The sequence below is a fragment of the Bubalus kerabau genome, chromosome 4, assembly GCF_029407905.1.
Source record: "Bubalus kerabau isolate K-KA32 ecotype Philippines breed swamp buffalo chromosome 4, PCC_UOA_SB_1v2, whole genome shotgun sequence".
Classification (NCBI taxonomy): Eukaryota; Metazoa; Chordata; class Mammalia; order Artiodactyla; family Bovidae; genus Bubalus; species Bubalus kerabau.
The window spans coordinates 74,150,207-74,168,316 of record NC_073627.1 but is presented as its reverse complement, the minus strand read 5'-3'; the positions used below and the strand labels follow the sequence as shown (position 1 = coordinate 74,168,316).

Sequence of the window (18,110 nt, the reverse complement as noted above, 5' to 3'; positions counted from 1 at the left end):
GGCAGGCCCTGGGAGGGGCTGGGGGCAGTGACTTGCTCTTGTTAAGGATGCAACGGAGGAAGCAGAGGGCCAGGGCTCTGGGAAGGAGGGAAACCAGGGACGAGGCAGGGTTTCTTGTTTTCCTATTTCCTCTGTCTTTCCATCCAGTATCTTTTGTGCAATTTTGTCCTCACTCCTGTTTCAGATGGAGGTTGAGGATACAATGTGCTAAGCGAGGCTTCAGCCCAGAGGCCGCTGGCCCAGTGCACGGGGGTGGCCTGCACCCTACAGCAGACGTGGCCAGGATGTCCTAGTCTAACAGGAAGTGCAGGAGGGCAGCACGCGGTTCTGTCTCCGGTGGGCTTTCATCGCCATTTATTCTCAGGCTCTCCTCTCTCAAATGAGAGTGTGGTGTCTGCCATCTTGTGGCAGAGCTTGGTACTGCCGGCCCCCACCCCATACCTCCTCCCTGCAGCTCCTGAAGGCCTCTGCTCTTTGGGTGATGCTGGGTAAGGGTCACTCAGAGCCTGGGCAATAGCGCTCATTGCCGCCGGGTCCCTGCCTCTGGGAAAAGAAGCTTCTGGAGAAGGCGGCTGTGAGCTCCGGGGCCTTATGAAGGTTGTCCTTGTTTGTACCAGGAGGGTGGCCGTTTGTGAGGGAGAGGGGTCCATGTCCAGCGGGTGGTGAGTGAGGAGGTGACCCACAGAGAGGATGAGCCAGAGTGGGGAGTGAGCAGGGACAGCCCGGGTCTGAGATCCTCAAATCTTAGAGCAAGCTGACTCTCATCCAGAGCGCTCCATCGTGGCCTCGGCAGGGAAAGGTGCCAGGCCAGAATTTAAGGTCACCTTGGCACATGGGGACTCGTGTCAGAGCTTAGGGTCTCCTGAGTGGGGACCAGGGTCCCTGCATCAAAATCCGGCCATTGTGGCTGAGCTGCAGACTGGCGAGGGTGTGAACTCTGCTCATAAGTCTGAGACCCTCAGAGTCCAACCTTTGATTTGGTACTTGGCTCTGGCTACAAGAGACAGGACATTAGTATCACTATTTGAGGTCAGTCTGAGGAGCTCTCTGGTTCTCTGAACTTGGGCCAGGTTTGTCAGGTCCCAGCGCCACATCTTCCTCTTTCACAAGCTCTTAAGTAGTGCCCGGAGCACAGCACGCACCCCAGAGTGTTCCCTGGCCACAGCCACCTCATGTTGCAGCACCAGCCGCCGGTCAGTGGTCCTTCTTCACAGGCAAACCTTACTGACCTGGAAGTGAATGCCTGGCAGTACACACGGAGGGCAGGGCGCCACTGTGCTCTGTACTCACGACGAGGCCACTCTTGACTCGAAGTCTGACCAGGACGGTTAACCAGTACCCTGGTCTTGAAGCGCAGGGAGGTTTTGGTTCCTGCAAACAGTTCTGGCACCAAAGGCCACGTTCACTGGCTGAGGTTCATCACAGAAATAGAACATGTTTGACATATTTTAAGGGGGGTAGTTTTACAAGGAGAATTTGGTGCCTGCAGAATGATCTGAAAGGCTGTTGGAGTGAAGGTCAGGGAACAGCACCTCTGGATATGGGGATGCCAAAAAGTGACAGAAATTGCTAGAATCACTGTGATGACGGCGATTGTCCTCAGCACAGGAGCCCATGGTTCTCAGGAGGAGCTGACGGAGCCCCAGGTCTGCTCGGTGCCCGCTCCTGTGCCCATGCTCACAGCTACACCTGGCGGGTGGCGGCTTCTCCTTGGATTTGCCTGCCAGGGGTCGTGTGCACATCTGCCACTGGTGGGATCTAGACTGGGGCGCTGGAGGTAGAATCTGGGAAATGCAGTTCCCCGACTTGCAGCCATGGCTTCCCTGGTGGCGCAGGTGGTAAAGAATCTGTATGCTAATACAGGAGGCCTGAGTTCAGTTCCTGGGTTGGGAAGATCCCTGGAGGAGGGAATGGCAACCCACTCCGGTATTCTTGCCTGGAGGATCCCATGGACAGAGGAGGCTGGCAGGGTACAGTCCATAGGGTCACAAAGAGTCGGACACGACTGAGCAACTAACACTTTCACTTTCAGCTTGCAGCCTGTGCAATAGCAGGGCAAGCTGAGGACATCAGGGGCCAAAGCGCAGTGCTGGACACACACTTAAATACCGACAATAGTAATAGTTACTATTGTTACTTCAGATGCCTGTTGTGAAGCTGAAATTAACACAGAGTGTGGCACGTGGTAAACCCTTGATAATTGCTTGTTTATAAAAGATTGTCCCAAAGTCAGAATGGCTCCCCATTTTCCTTTCTAACGCTTATAAGGAAACTGCCTGCGTCTGAGCTGTGGTGTCCAAACCGCAAGCCTTGGTGAGGCCCCTTTCATTAATCCTGCACCTGCCCTGCATCAGATCCTCTGTTGGCTTCATTCTGGCTCAGAGGACTGGCAGGAGATCCAGCAGAAAGGTGAAGGCTCTCAGGGAAGAATGGGTCAGTGACTCATGCATGCTTGCTAAGTTGCTTCAGTTCAGTTCAGTTCAGTCCCTCTGTCGTGTCCGACTCTTTGCGACCCCATGAATTGCAGCACACCAGGCCTCCCTGTCCATCACCAACTCCTGGAGTTCACCCAAACTCATGTGCATCAAGTCGGTGATGCCATCCAACCATCTCATCCTCTGTCGTCCCCTTCTCCTCCTGCCCCTAATCCCTCCCAGCATCAGGGTCTTTTACAATGAGTCAACTCTTCCCATGAGGTGGCCAAAGTATTGGAGTTTCAGCTTCAGCATCAGTCCTTCCAATGAACACCCAGGACTGGTATCCTTTATGATGGACTGGTTGGATCTCCTTGCAGTCCACGGGACTCTCAAGAGTCTTCTCCAACACCACAGTTCAAAAGCATCAATTCTTCGGCGCTCAGCGTTCTTCACAGTCCAACTCCCACATCCATGCATGACTACTGGAAAAACCGTAACCTTGACTAGATGGACCTTTGTTGGCAAAGTAATGTCTCTGCTTTTGAATATGCTATCTAGGTTGGACATAACTTTCCTTCCAAGGAGTAAGCGTCTTTTAATTTCATGGCTGCAGTCACCATCTGCACTGATTTTGGAGCCCAGAAAAATAAAGTCTGACACTGTTTCCACTGTTTCCCCATCTATTTCCCATGAAGTGATGGGACCAGATGCCATGATCTTCGTTTTCTGAACGTTGAGCTTTAAGCCAACTTTTTCACTCTCCACTTTCACTTTCATCAAGAGGCTTTTTAGTTCCTCTTCACTTTCTGCCATAAGGGTGGTGTCATCTGCATATCTGAGGTTATTGATATTTCTCCCGGCAATCTTGATTCCAGCTTGTGCTTCTTCCAGTCCAGCGTTTCTCATGATGTACTCTGCATATAAGTTAAATAAGAAGGGTGACAATATACAGCCTTGACGTACTCCTTTTCCTATTTGGAACCAATCTGTTGTTCCATGTCCAGTTCTAACTGTTGCTTCCTGACCTGCATACAGGTTTCTCAAGAGGCAGGTCAGGTGGTCTGGTATTCCCATCTCTTGAAGAATTTTCCACAGTTTATTGTGATCCACACAGTCAAAGGCTGTCAAATTGGCATAGTCAATAAAGCAGAAATAGATGTGTTTCTGGAACTCTCTTACTTTTTCCATGATCCAGCGGATGTTGGCCATTTGATCTCTGTTTCCTCTGCCTTTTCTAAAACCAGCTTGAACATCAGGAAGTTCACGGTTCACATATTGCTGAAGCCTGGCTTAGAGAATTTTGAGCTTACTTTATTAGCATGTGAGATGAGTGCAATTGTGCGGTAGTTTGAGCATTCTTTGGCATTACCTTTCTAAGGGATTGGAATGAAAACTGACCTTTTCCAGTTCTGTGACCACTGCTGAGTTTTCCAAATTTGCTGGTATATTCAGTGCAGCACTTTCACAGCATCATCTTTCAGGATCTGAAATAACTCAACTGGAATTCCATCACCTCCACTAGCTTTGTTTGTAGTGATGCTTTCTAAGGCCCACTTGACTTCACATTCCAGGATGTCTGGCTCTAGGTGAGTGATCACACCATCATGATTTCTGGGTTGTGACGCTCTTTTTTGTACAGTTCTTCTGTGTATTCTTGCCACCTCTTCTTAATATCTTCTGCTTCTGTTAGGTCCATACCATTCCTTTCATTTATCAAGCCCATCTTTGCATGAAATGTTCCATTGGTATCTCTAATTTTCTTGAAGAGATCTCTAGTCTTTCCCATTCTGTTGTTTTCCTCTATTTCTTTGCATTGATTGCTGAGGAAGGCTTTTTTTAAATCACTCCTTGCTATTCTTTGGAACTCTGCATTCAGATGCTTATATCTTTCCTTTTCTCCTTTGCTTTTCGCTCCTCTTCTTTTCACAGCTATTTGTAAGGCCTCCTCAGACAGCCATTTTGCTTTTTTGCATTTCTTTTCCATGGGGATGGTCTTGATCCCTGTCTCCTGTACAATATCATGAACCTCCGTCCATAGTTCATCAGGCACTCTATCAGATCTAGTCCCTTAAATCTATTTCTCACTTCCACTGTCTAATCATAAGGGATTTGATTTAGGTCATACCTGAATGGTCTAGTGGTTTTCCCTACTTTCTTCAATTTAAGTCTGAATTTGGCAATAAGGAGTTCATGATCTAAGCCACAGTCAGCTCCCGGTCTTGTTTTTGCTGACTGTATAGAGCTTCTCCATCTTTGGCTGCAAAGAATATGATCAGTCTGATTTCGGTATTGACCATCGCTTCAGTTGTGTCCAACTCTGGGTGACCCTATGGCCCGTAACCCACCAGGCTCCTCTGTCCATGGGATTCTCCAAGCAAGAATACTGGAGTGTGTTGCCATGCCCTACTCCAGGGGATCTTCCCAACCCAGGGGCCGAACCTGCATCTCCTACACTGCAGGAGGATTCTTTACCATCTGAGCCACCAGGGAAGCCCTTCAGTGACTCATGCCAAAAATTAAATTGAATTTCCCGTGCTGGGCCAATTCGACAACTTCATCTGAAATGGATCAACAACAGTCAAATCCTAATCTCTTTCCTCCTAAAGACAAAAGCTGGACTTCTGCCTCGCACCCCCGTCCAAAATGGAATGTGTGAACCCAGGTCGCGTCACTGTGGCCTTGAGCTCAGAGACCCCGAGCAGCCTGTACCAAGAAAGAACTAGGGCACAGCTGAAATCCAGAAGGGAGAGGAAACAGGCGGAGATCCACGGGGAACAATGTCTATTTCTTAATCCGTCTCCTGCCCCAAATAGCTGGGCTCTCCTCCCCCACTGGTGTTTACTGTGTTCCTCTCCCTGGCAGCAGGTGCCACCAGGCCTTAAACTGGGTCACAGAGGGCGGCGAGGAGCCGACCAGGCCCTCAGGCCACATGCTCCCCTGACTTCACTCCCCAGGCTCCAGACTGCAGGGGCAGAGCCCAGACTCCAGGTGGCCCCTGCCCTCCAGGGCGTCCAGGCGGGGTCCCTGCTGCCCAGAGCCACAACCAGCGAGGGGGGCATGCTCTGTCCATCCCGTGCCGGGGCAGAGGGGCCACACTGACCCCCCTCCCACTGCAGCCGCAGTGAGTCCCCTCAGGGACCCCACCTCCCCAGGGCAGCCAGAACCCACACAAGGGCTCCCGCCACCCTGGGGGCAGAGCTAGTGTCGAGCGTAGAGTATAAATTTCAGAATCAGAAAAAAAACAAATTAAACCCCAGATGTGAAACCCCAGACCCTTGAGGCACAGGGAGGGAGATGCTTGCTCAGGATAACCCAGTGGGGAAGTGGCCCAGCGCAGGCCCCAAGCACCACTGCTCACCCTCTCCCTGCTGTGGCCACGTGTCTGCCCCTCCCGTCTGACCCCGCCCCTCCTCCTTCCCAGGATCCCCTGCATCTGGTCCTGATGGCGCCTTTCTCTCCACAGGTTTTGTCGGAGCATGGTTTCGGCCTGATCACCACGGACATCCGGGAGGGACAGACCTTTTACTATGCGGAAGATTACCACCAGCAGTACCTGAGCAAGAACCCCGAGGGGTACTGCGGCCTCGGGGGCACCGGAGTGTCTTGTCCCCTGGGTATTAAAAAGTAATTTCTCCCCACGTGGTCAGCCCTCGAGGTCACAGCAAAAATGCTTCCAACAAATCGGGGAGTTCTTTTGTGGTTCATGCCAGGGATTTTTTGAAGTGCACAAAGGCATTCATAAAAATCTGGTTTATTAAGGGGTAATTTACATGAAGTGCCATGGCAAGTTGATAACGTGTGATTTATCTTCTAATAAGTTATGGTGGGAGGAGCCCGTAGTGAAATTTTTTGGATCATTTGATGTCTGAGGATAATGAATAATTAGTGTTCACCTTTTTTGTGCTTGGGTGCCTGCCCTGGACGTCAGGGAACCAAGCTGGGAGAATATGTATTGGGAGGGGAGAGGTCAGGGCTTCCTTCACCACAGCCGGCCCTCCTCAAAAGCCCTCCTGCCCTTCAGTGCCTTAAAATTTGCAGACGTTTATAGCCTCAATGAGTCGTTCACTGAAATACTTTGCTCAACTGATCCTATACATGTATAAGGGGCTTTCTCTCTCTTTCTTGCCCTCCTCATGGCAAGGAGAAGCTATGAGTTAGCTTGATAAATTCTAACGCTTTGCTCACAGCTATGACATATGCTTGTTCTAATAAAGGTCTACAGTCTGCTAATACAAACTGATGTCTCATCTGTCCTTTGCTCGTTTAGGTAGGATACTTCTAAGTGTTATAAATTTTAGAGCTCTCAAAGGCTAAGAAGTATCATTTTCCCCCAAATGGGAAATCTGATTGCAATCTTTAGAAAACATGTACAGCTCTAGCTCCTTGCAACTTTAGTAATAAGAGCTGTTTTCCACCCGCCTATTACAGTCATCACATCAGGGGCTAGTCCAGGCAGAGAACAGACACAAGGAATCCCTGCCCTTAAGAGTCTTTGTATTGAGGACAAGGGGTGGAGGACACATGCAATAAACAGGTAAACCCGTGAATAAGTAAGATAATTTCTGGCCCTCACAAATGATAGGGAGATGGCAAATCAGATAAGCTAGTAAGTTGGGCCTGGGGGCTGTGGAGCTGGGTTTAGAGCTGTTTTAGCTAGGCGGGTTAGGGGAGGTGGTGCCATGTAAGTTGAGGACTGAGTACTCGGAATGGTGCAAAGGAGAAATGAACTCACAGGTTGGGGTGGAGAACGGCATTCTGGGGTCAGGAGGTGGATGAAGAAATATAACACGGTTCCCCTTGGATAGAACCCGGAAGACCAGGAAGTATACATGGCCCAAGGCAGGGGGAAATTTGTGGTGTTTGAGAACAAAGAAGCCAATGGGGCTGCGGTGGTTGTGAATGAGGACGGTATTAGGGAGAAGTATCCCAGAGAGATAGGAAAAGCCAGACCATGCTGAGTCTTCTAAAGACATGTGAATAAGATTTAAAAATTGTATTCTAATTTGTCCTTCCCCTACCTGCTTTGGTAACCATAAATTTGTTTTCTATGTCTGCAAGTCCATTTCTATTTGGTAAATAAGTTCATTTAGATTCCACATACCAGTGATATCATATGGTATTTGTCTTTCTCTTTCTGATTTACTTCACTTAGTACGATAATCTCCAGGTCCATCCACGTTGCTGCAAATAACATTATTTCATTCTTTTTTGTGGCTGAGTGATATTCTGTTGTGTATGTATGCACCACATCTTCTGTATCCATTCATCTGTCAGGGACATTTAGGTTGCTTCCATGTCTGGGCTATTGTAAATAGTGCTGTTATAGACATACAGGTCAGAGAAGGTAATGGCACCCCACTTCAGTACTCTTGCCTGGAAAATCCCATGGACGGAGGAGCCTAGTAGGCTGTAGTCCATGGGGTCGCTAGAGTCAGACACGACTGAGCAACTTCACTTTCACTTTTCACTTTCATGCATTGGAGAAGGAAATGGCAACTCACTCCAGTGTTCTTGCCTGGAGAATCCCAGGGACGGGAAGCCTGGTGGGCTGCCGTCTATGGGGTCGCACAGAGTCGGACACCACTAAAGCAATGCAGCAGCAGCAGCAGCAGCAGACATACAGGTGCATATATCTTTTTGAATTTAGAGATTTCTCCAGATATGTGCCCAGGAGTGGGATTACTGGGTCATATGGTAACTCTGTTTTTAATTTTTTTAAGGAACTTCCATAATATTCTCCGTAGTGGCTTCACCAATTTAATTCCCAGCAACAACGTGGGAGAGTTCCCTTTTCTCCACACCCTCTCCAGCATTTGTTATTTGTAGATGTTTTAATAATGGCTATTCTGACTGGTTAAAACCAATTCCTCACTGTAGTTTTGATTTGCATTTCTCTACTAATGAGTGATGTTGAACATCTTTTCATGTGCCTGTTGGCCATCTGTATGTCATCTTTGAAGAAATATCTATTTAGGTCTTCTACCCATGATTGGACCGACAAGGGCTTAATTTCCAAACAGCTCATGAAACTCAATAACAAAAAAGCAAACAACCCAATGAGCCGTGTGTTTCTCTCCCACCTCATCTCTAGGACATTTCTGCGTCAGTGACACGCTGATCCTGAATCTCAGCGTTGTTACTCTTGGTTTCTGAGAGCCAGAAGCAGCATTTACTGGGGCTCCGAACCAAGTGGAGACAAAGGAAGGTAAAGGGCAGGGACCTTTCTGGAGACCAAGTCCGTAGGTCTCAGGGATGAGCTATGAGTGAAGAAAGCATGGAGTTGAAATGTTTCTTCATGCAGGAGCAAAAGAAATGGAAAATGAAAGAAGCTGAAAAGAGACCTGATTGTGAGAGAGAAAGAGAACAGGCTTTCTATTTCAGAGATCCTCGGACCACTCCCCGTGGAAAGTGCTCCATCCAAACTCTTGGAGAGGCCTCAGGGTCAAGTCGGTAATCTGCCTCCAACTCCCAGGGAAGCCACCGGGCTCTGAGTGGGTCCCGGTTGTATTTTAAGCACTGCTATAGGTAGATGATTGGGGCTTCCCAGGTGGTGCCAAGAATCCCCCTGCCAATGCAGGAGACGCAGGGGACATGAGTTTGATCCCTGGGTCAGGAAGATCCCCTAGAGGAGGAAATGGCAGCCAGCTCCTGTATTCTTGCCTGGAAAATTCCAAGGAGAAAGGAGCCTGATGGGCTACAGTCCATGGGGTCACAAGGAGCCAGACACGACCGAGCATCTGAACACAAACACACACAAATAGGTATATGATCATTTCAGGCACAGCTAATTGTATCAGAATCCCTCCTTGCAACCTACAACCCACCCTTGAACTTGCTTCAAAGGCTGAGAAGGACACTTGGTTTTGAGCCAATGCAGTGTTTAATCATGGGGATAATAGAAACATCAGGAAATACAGTACCAAAATGGCCCAGGGTGATAGAAGCAAACTGTACCCAGAGTCTGGCTCATGCTTGTAGGGCCTTTTTGACAGCTTGGTCTTCATCTCAATCCATGACAGGTAACTAGACACCTTTGTGTACACTCCAGGCTGTTTCTTCTGGCCACAGCCCACTCCCCAGCTGACAATGCCCAGTTGGTACCATTTGCTTTTCCTGGTTTTTTTCTGGCAAACCAGAGGCCCCCCACTGTCACCCTAGGAGAGAAAAGTTGTTTGGACGTGGAAGGTGTGGCAGCAGGTTGCTCTTACAGCCTACTGAGGGGTGGGCATCTGGCACAAAGCACATGGTGTCATTGGATGGGTGGGTGTTTTTAATTTTGATTTGGCTCTCCAACCATGACTATGCTCCCAGCTCTTCAAGTCTCAGAAAAGGGAGCAAGCAATTTAGTCAAAAGCAATGACAATTTGGTCAAAAAAATAAATATCCACCACTATCGTCCAGTCACATGCATTCATTTTGATGTACCAAGCAGTGGTTTCCAAATTTGTTTTGCCTCTAAGCACTTTTTTGTTTTTCAGAATTCTTCCAGTTTCCCCAGGAAAAGCTTCGTTTTGCTCTGAGTTGTTCACAATAGCAAAAAGGAAAAACCCAAACCAAAAACCCATTATGCTTTACAATAGGTCATTGGTTTAAGACAACAGGCGTACAGACTATATATTCAGAAGGCAGAAAGTACAAAAACCGTGTAAAAATGTTAGATTGTGGTTTAAAACATCAAAATTTCAACAATTTACCAATCTTAAAGCATCATGAAAGAGATTGCCCAAAAAAGCCCAGGTGGAGCAGACATCATTGACATGAAAATGAAGGGACACACAAACTTTCATGCCCCCAAAGCTTTTGGACCATTTTACAATTTCTATTAAAGAATCATGCATCTTGATAAAAAATCAGAAAACTGAGATATGGAAAAATACTCATAATAATATTAGTAAGTAAATTTATATATAAGAATGGATACAATTGTGTATGAAAGGTAGGATATAGTTAATACTTTGATGGTGATTTCTCTGGGGAGTGAAAAGGAGAATTATAAAAGGCGAACTTTCTGTTCACTGCGCACCTTTCTCTACCCCTGGCATTCTCTTTACATGTGCTCAAATAAATAAGTGAAATAAACAACACTGCTAATTCTAGCCACACAGAGGCAGCTCCTTAGTCCAGTGTAACTTTCTGCATCCTCCTGTTTGCAAATACACAGACGCGTCATTATTATTTTACAGAAAGAGGATCCAGCAGCACATACCGTCTCCCAGCTTACAAAGATTTACTGTTGAGAATACTAAGTGACACACAGGAAAGTCAAGAAGAATTACCATTTTAACGACATGCCAAAAATCCAAATACAAAACAAACAACCCCCCCCCCCCCCGCAGTAGTATATGGGTTGGAGTTTTTAAAACCAAATTGTTTTTGTGGACAAATTGCTGTGTCCATCAACTTAATTTGAACTAAACTGTTCTTTACCTAATTCTTTGAAGTCATTGGAAATTCCCATGATCTCTCTTTAAAATGAAGAATAATACTCACTTCTCTAGGGATGAAGGGGATCTATGTGAAAGATGTATGTGTGGGAAGTCACTTCATTCGTGTCTGACTCTGTGCAACCCCATGGACTGTAGCCCGCCAGGCTCCTCTGTCCATCGGATTCTCCAGGCAAGAATACTGGAGTGGGTTGCCATTTCCTTCTCCAGGGGAATCTTCCTGACCCAGGGATCAAAGCCTGGTCAGGTTTCCTGCATTGGCAGGTGAGTTCTTTACCACCAGCGCCACCTGGGAAGCTGAACGATGTAGTTAAGAACTTAAATTTCTGGAGCCAAACAGACCTGGATTCATACCCCAGGATGAATACTTAGTTGAGGAATGTAAACTTTTCCTTCAGTGTTTTGAGGCTCATTTTTTTGCTGGTGATCATCGCACCTCTCCCATAGGACCACTGTGTAAAGGGAAGGAAGTGACCCCTGTAAAACACACCCTGTGATGTATGGCAAGCCTCACTCATGAGTAGCTCCCAGCATCTTTGTGGCGGTTGAATCTTTGTGGAGCTGCTGCATTTTGGAGCCCCTTTTCTATTGGAACCCCAAAGATGGCTCTTCCCCTTGATGTCATCATACCTTGGTTAGAACTCAGAGTCTGTCATTTACCTCCCTGGTGTGTCCTCTGCAAGGCTGTCAGCTTTCCTGGTCTTCCTTTTCCCATCTGAAATAGGCCTGCTTCCCAGGGCTAGTTCACAACCCTTAGGTGTATTTGTGGAAGTACTCTGTGTGCTGTTGAGCACTGAGCAGATGTAAGACAGGGTGATGGAGAAGACGGTATTTGTATTGTCTACAATGACCCTCCTCTGCTCTGTGCATTTCTAAATGCTTTCGTACATGACTCACTTTATCTTCACAATAGTCCTAAGAAGACCGTTGTTCATGCTAAGTCACTTCAGTCCTGTCCGACTCTTTGTGATTCTATGGACGATAGACCGCCAGGCTCCTCTGCCCATAGGATTCTCCAGGCAAGAATACTGGAGTTGGTTGCCGTGCCCTCCTCCAGGGGATCTTCCCCACCCAGAGATCAAACCTGTGTCTCTTACATCCCCTGCATTGGCAGGCAAGTTCTTTACCACTAGCACCACCTGGAAAGTCCTCAAAAGACCCTTAGTTGTCCCATTTTATAGACGGGGAAGTCTGAAAAGGCACAGAGGGGAGCCCAGGCAGGGAGTAGAGGAGCCAGGAGGGAAGCTTAGGCAGCCTGTGGCCCTAACCACTACCCCGCACAGCCCCCATTTGGTCACAGAGCAGCCCTCCAAAATTCTTGTCCACCTGGAACCTCAGGATTTGACCTTATTTGGAAATAGAATCTGTGTGGATATAATTAGTTCCTTTAAGATGAAGTCCCACTGGATTAGTGTGGACCCTAATCCACATTATTAGGCAACCCTATAAGAAAAGGAATCAGAGGAGACACATGGGGAGAAGGCCATCTGACCCGCGTTCTTATCTGTAGCAGGTTGACAGTGTCCACCCAAAAGATATGTTCTAACCCCTTGTACCCATCACTGTGACCTTGTTTGGAAATAGAGTCTTTACAGGTCTAATTAAGGATCTTTGGGGAAGATTACTCTGGATTCAGGGTGAGTTCTAAATCCAACGAGTGGTGTCCTTATAAGAAAAAAGAAAATTTAAGAGCGACACAGAAGAGAAGGCATTTTTAAGACAGAGGCAGATACTGGAATAATGCACCTACATTATTGAAGATGGATGTGGAGAGCAGAAGGATGCACCTGCAGGCTAAGCAAAACCCAGGGATGCCTGCAACCACCCCAAACCAGAAAAGGCAAAGAAGGGTCCTCCCCTAGACCCTCCAGAGGTAGCAGAGCCCCACCAATGCCCTGATTTGGGACTTCTGGTATCTGTGAGAGCAACACGTTTCTGTTGTTTTAATCCACCTCCTATTCAGAGGAGAGAGAGGGAAGCCAGGTATCCCACCCTGTCAGCCAGCTTTCTGGGGCAGCCTCTCTCCCAGCTTTACCTGGCAGGCATCCTTCCCACCTTCAAGGTCCCCAGCACACAGCATGCTCTTGGTGAGTAGAGGCATCAGCTCAAAGCAGGTTTCCCACTTGATCAGCTGGATATTGACTTTCTGGAGCCCTGTCTCCGTACTCTGCTTAGGAACTGACCCATAAAAGAAGCAGATGGGGAAAGGACCCTGAGCACTGCGTGGTCCCTTTGGTGGACCCACCCACATCATGTCTGTTCACCTCCACAACATGGAACCGCTCCGTGGCCCAGGGAACAACCCAAATTTGAGGAGGGAGTAGGAGGGTTATCCAGGAGACTCTTGAACCCACTGTCTGTGAAGCAAGAGCACCAAGGCCTGGGTTTCTATTGATTTCAGCCTCAGTGAGCCATCTTCTGGTCCTGCCAAGGGTGCCAGGTTCCAGCTAGGATCTGAAAAAGCTGTTTGATTCAAATCCATGAGGATGTAAAGAGAACCCACAGTGACAAATTCTGTCCTGGGACCCATGGCACAAAAAGATGGACTTCATGCCAGGGCCCCTGAGTTCACTGCCTATGCACTCAAGCTGAGCCCAACTCCTAGAATGTCCACTCTTAAAGGCGGGCTGAGCCCCTGGAGCCTACAACACTGCCTGGATCCTAGAGGAGTTTCAATGAAAATGAGGTTAATGAAGCATGAGGAACCCTACATGAAGAAGGTGGCCTTTTTTTTTTTTTTTTGAAGCTACTGAAAGGCTTCCAAGGGCAATTCCCAAGAAGGACTCTAACCTAGCTCTGAGCTCTGGGACCATGTGCGGATCCATGTAGAGCCATTCAGGTGCCTCCATGCAAGAACAGCACTAAGTGGAATCTGTTTTTCCTTTCCCTGATGATTATGGGGAAAGTCACATTAACCAAGTAGGAAAACAAGAGGACACCACTGTGTGGGTCAGCTGAACCGAGCAGCAGGAGTTGACTCTAGAAGGACGATTTTATATTCGGTGAATCTCCTCTACCTTGGCCTGGATCTGTGGTTGAGATTTTAGCCACAGGGGAGAAGAACTGGTTCCATCAACTGTGAAAGAGTTGCCCTGGCTGACATCAGAGCCCAGCCCCTTTGCCTATTGGGATGTCCCTCCAGATTCCTCCAGATCACCCTTAGGACACTGAATATGTTTGCCTGGGTTTTCCCTGAGGCCCTGTTTCGGGTTCCTATCTCACAGTATGGACCTGAAACTTGCTACGGGTGCCCAGAAAGGATGGCTCCCATGCAGACCAAGAAGGTTCATGGTGGGACCTTAGCTGAGAATCAGAAGTGCCCAGGTCCACCAAGTAGACCTCCGAGGGCCAGCAGAGCCTCCAGAGTCTGCTTCTCGTTGCAAACCTCAGCCAGGATGCCACCCCCCACCCCGGGGTGGCCCATAGTCACTCACCCGTGGTGCCCCACCCGCTCACCCAGCAGTTCCTCCATCTCTCTACGTCAGTGACCTCTGAAAGGCAAATGGGTACCTTCCTGACACCCAAGCTCAGAGGGGATTTGAGCAAAAGCAAAGCGATGTCATTAAGGTAGAACCAACTGTCAAAATAATTGTGAATAATTAGCTTGTCCACTTTTATCTTCGTCAAGTTCTGGGTGTCAAGATTTTCTTCACCATGTGTGACCTCCAAGGTAGATCTTATTCCAAAATAAAAGAAAGAGGAAAAAGGTAAGTGGTGGGAAGATGAACACTGAACCGTAGGAGAAAATAACTGCCCCACCTCCCCTATCTGAGACTGTGATCCTGGGGACAGGGGGGTCGGGGGTGGGTCGGGCAGCTAGGACTCTGCACTTGGCTCATAGCCAAGGAGGAGGAGCCAGACCTGACTCTTCTGCCCTGCTTTCTGGCCAACCAGCTCTTGACCTAATGGCAAGACTTGGGCAAAATTCACCTGTAGATTTCATCAACAAATGTCTAGGAAGCCATACTATGCATTAGTCAGGGGTTTCCAACCTCTGGAATCTAACGCCTGATGATCTGAGATGGAGCTGATGTAATAATAATAGAAATAAAGTGCACAATAAATGTGATGCACTTGAATCATCCCCAAACCATCCCCTCTCCCCATCCATGGAAAAATTGTCTTTTATGAAACTTGGTCCCTGGTGCCAAAAAGTTGGAGACTGCTGGCATAAGTAATTGAGGGGCTTGACCTTGATTTGCAAGAAAAGCTGGACTGGCTGTATTACAGACAAATGAGAAGTTTTGCAAAAATACTATTTTGTGGACTGGGGCTCAGACAATACCTTCTGCCATGCAGCCAGGCCTGTGTCCTACCCTCAGGGCCTACTGCTTCTAGGATTCCCCAGTTCCATGGTCACTGTCAGCCCAATCCTTAGGAAAGGACCCTCCACAGGACTACATGGACTTAGCAAAATGCTGTTCCTTTCCTCAGCAAAGGCACATTTGCTCCGCAGTGTAGAACCCACACAACAAGCTGTGCAGTGTCCTAGGAGAACAGCTTCTTTCTACCCGCAAAGCATCATATTTAACCACACAAGTATCTACCTCCTTGTATTTTATTTTATGCCTGATGAATGTGAATAATAGGCATGTAGAGGCAAAATAATGTTAAAATATAAATAATATAAAGTATAAAATAAATACTAAAATAAATTAAATATAAATTAAATTTTAATATAATTAAAATAAATTATAATTATAAAAATAAAATGATTAAATATATAGATAAATAAAATATAATTAATGTAATTTAAAATTTAAAATTAAATAATATAAAATATATAAATAATACAAGAAGATAATAGGCATGTAGTGTCAAAAGGCTTCTCCGGTAGCTCATATGGTAAAGAATCCTGCAATGCAGGAGACCCTGGTTTGATTCCTGGGTCGGGAAGATTCCCCATAGAGAAGGGATAGGCTACCCACTCCAGTATTCTTGGGCTTCCCTGGTGGCTCAGATGGTAAAGAATCTGCCTGCAATGCCAGAGACCTGGGTTCGATCCCTGGGTTGGGATGATACCCTGGAGGAGGGCATGGCAACCCACTCCAGTATTCTTGCCTGGAGAATCCCCATGGACAGAGGAGCCTGGCGGGCTACAGTCCATGGGGTCGCAAAGAGTTGGACATGACTGAGAGACTAAGCACAGCATGCAGCACAGAGGCAAATATGGGTTTCTCTGGTGGCTCAGTGGTAAAGAATCCACCTGCCAATGCAGGAGATTCGGGTTTGATCCATGGGTGAGGAAGATCCCCTGGAGGAGGAAGTGGAAACCCATTCTAGTATTCTTGCCCGGGAAATCCCAAGGACAGAGGAGCCTGGGGGGCTACAGTCCATGGGGTAGACACACAAAGAGTCAGACACAACCAAGAGACTAAACAACAGCAGAGGGCAAATATTCTACTATATTGCTTTGAAAAACATTCTATCTGCAACACTTACGCATTTTCGCTTTTGAAGCAATGGGCTGCAGTCAGAATCCACCACTCACTGAGGATCGATCCTCCACAGAGATGACTCCCGTTTTCAAGGATACGTATCTGCCAGGGGAAATCTCTGATGTTTGCAGGCACCCCACCTATGATTTCCAAAACTTCAGACTTCTCAGAAGTGTTCATTCTTTGGCCACATTGCACTAAGAGCAGGAAGCAGGAAGAGGGAGGAGACACCCCGGGCATCACACAGTGGATACAACAAATGGCAGAATCTGTATACTTGTGTAAGGTTTGTGCATGCCACCATATGGTCTTTGCCCCTCGATACTGGACCTGAGCAAGTCTGATGCCACATCTTTAGGAAAACCATGCAGAAATCTGAAGGTCCCTCCTCTTATTTTATATATTAAATATTATATTATTTATTTTATATTTAATATAAAACATAACTGTTTTTATTCTGAGTCTTACATGTAAACACTGCAGCAAACTTTGGCTTCCTCACTCTGAATTTTTGTTTAAGAGGCATGTGATTTTAAGTTCCACAGTTTATGTGCAGCCATCAGTGGTCATGCAAATTGAAATGTGGATGTATTTACACAAAAAATCTTGTGCAAGTACAAAAGTTCTTCTATATTTTTGCATGCTCAATGGTTCAACTTTGTGGAAAATGAGAGTTGGGACTGGCTTGGAAAATAGGAGACACATGGTTGTGAATTTTAGGAGAGTCCCTTGGAGAATGAGATGGCAACTCACTCCAGTATTCTTGCCTGGAGAATTCCATGGACAGAGAATCCTGGCAGGCTATAGTCCATGCGGTCACAAAGAGTCAGACACGACTGAGTGACTAACACATACACATACATGCTGGGATCCTAAGGGGTTTCTATAATCTACAGATAGAAAACTGAATGAAGCCTTGGGTCTGCCAGCACCACAGAGCAAAACTCCTGGTGGGGGAATTTGGAGATCTTCCCTTGCAAATCCCACTGGAATGAAATTACTGCAGACTCTAGATTTTTTCCCAGGTGACTAATTGATCCAGATCCAGAGATGTGACCAAATAGATTAAGACAGGGATGTCTCATCTTAGGTTTTTACTTATTTTTTCTTTGCCTGCGCCATCAGGATGTCCCAGAAAATCTTTTTCCCCCCAAAAGACCCTTTCAGTATATGTCACCATGAAAAAGAGAAACATGACTGGATTTTAGCGTGGAAAGTTCCTACCTGGCAGGGAACCTGTGAAGAGGGAAAGAAGTAGGGTTTGAAGTCAGAAGTTCTGAGTTGGCCCCACTGTTTGCTAGCTGTGTATCTCAGAGCCACTGATTTAACCTCTCTGAGCTTCTGTCCTCTCATCTTCAATACAAAGATAAGTATTTTTTTTTTTTTAATTTAAATTAACACAGTCTGCTGCCTATTTTTTCATGTCACATCAATTTAAAGGTATGACATTTGGTTTCATTCAAGTCTGGATCAGGGAGTCTCAGTTGAGCCCAAGACTCTTGGTTCAACCTGGGGTTATCTCTGTGCAGTGTTTCCTTGGGAGGATGTCCTTGCTGGTCGTCTTCCAACATCAGTGGCCATTCCTTCTCATACTGCTTCCCTGAATCCACCTCCTCTTCCAAAACTCAAGGCTGAATCCTCAGACAACTTCATTCCCTATGCATTTTGGCTGAAATGCCAAATGCCCAGCCCAGCCCAAGTTCAAGTATCACCATTATACAGACTCAAAGCTCTCATGCTTACCCTCAGGCCTCTCCGCTGAGCTCCCCCTCGTTACTGCTAAGTCACTTCAGTCGTGTCCAACTCTGTGT

General features: G+C 47.0%; 1 protein-coding gene across 2 annotated transcripts in view; it reads left to right on the top strand.

Annotated features, from left to right (window-relative positions):
- MSRA (methionine sulfoxide reductase A) overlaps window positions 1-6,653 on the top strand; it is a 379,756-nt gene extending 373,103 nt beyond the window's left edge. For both annotated transcript variants that reach the window (XM_055577724.1, XM_055577723.1), the window contains one exon: window positions 5,881-6,653. In XM_055577724.1, the coding sequence (XP_055433699.1) occupies window positions 5,881-6,045 (165 nt within the window). In that variant the 3' untranslated portion in view covers window positions 6,046-6,653. The remainder of the gene's footprint in view (window positions 1-5,880) is intronic.
- Window positions 6,654-18,110: the final 11,457 nt, after the last annotated feature.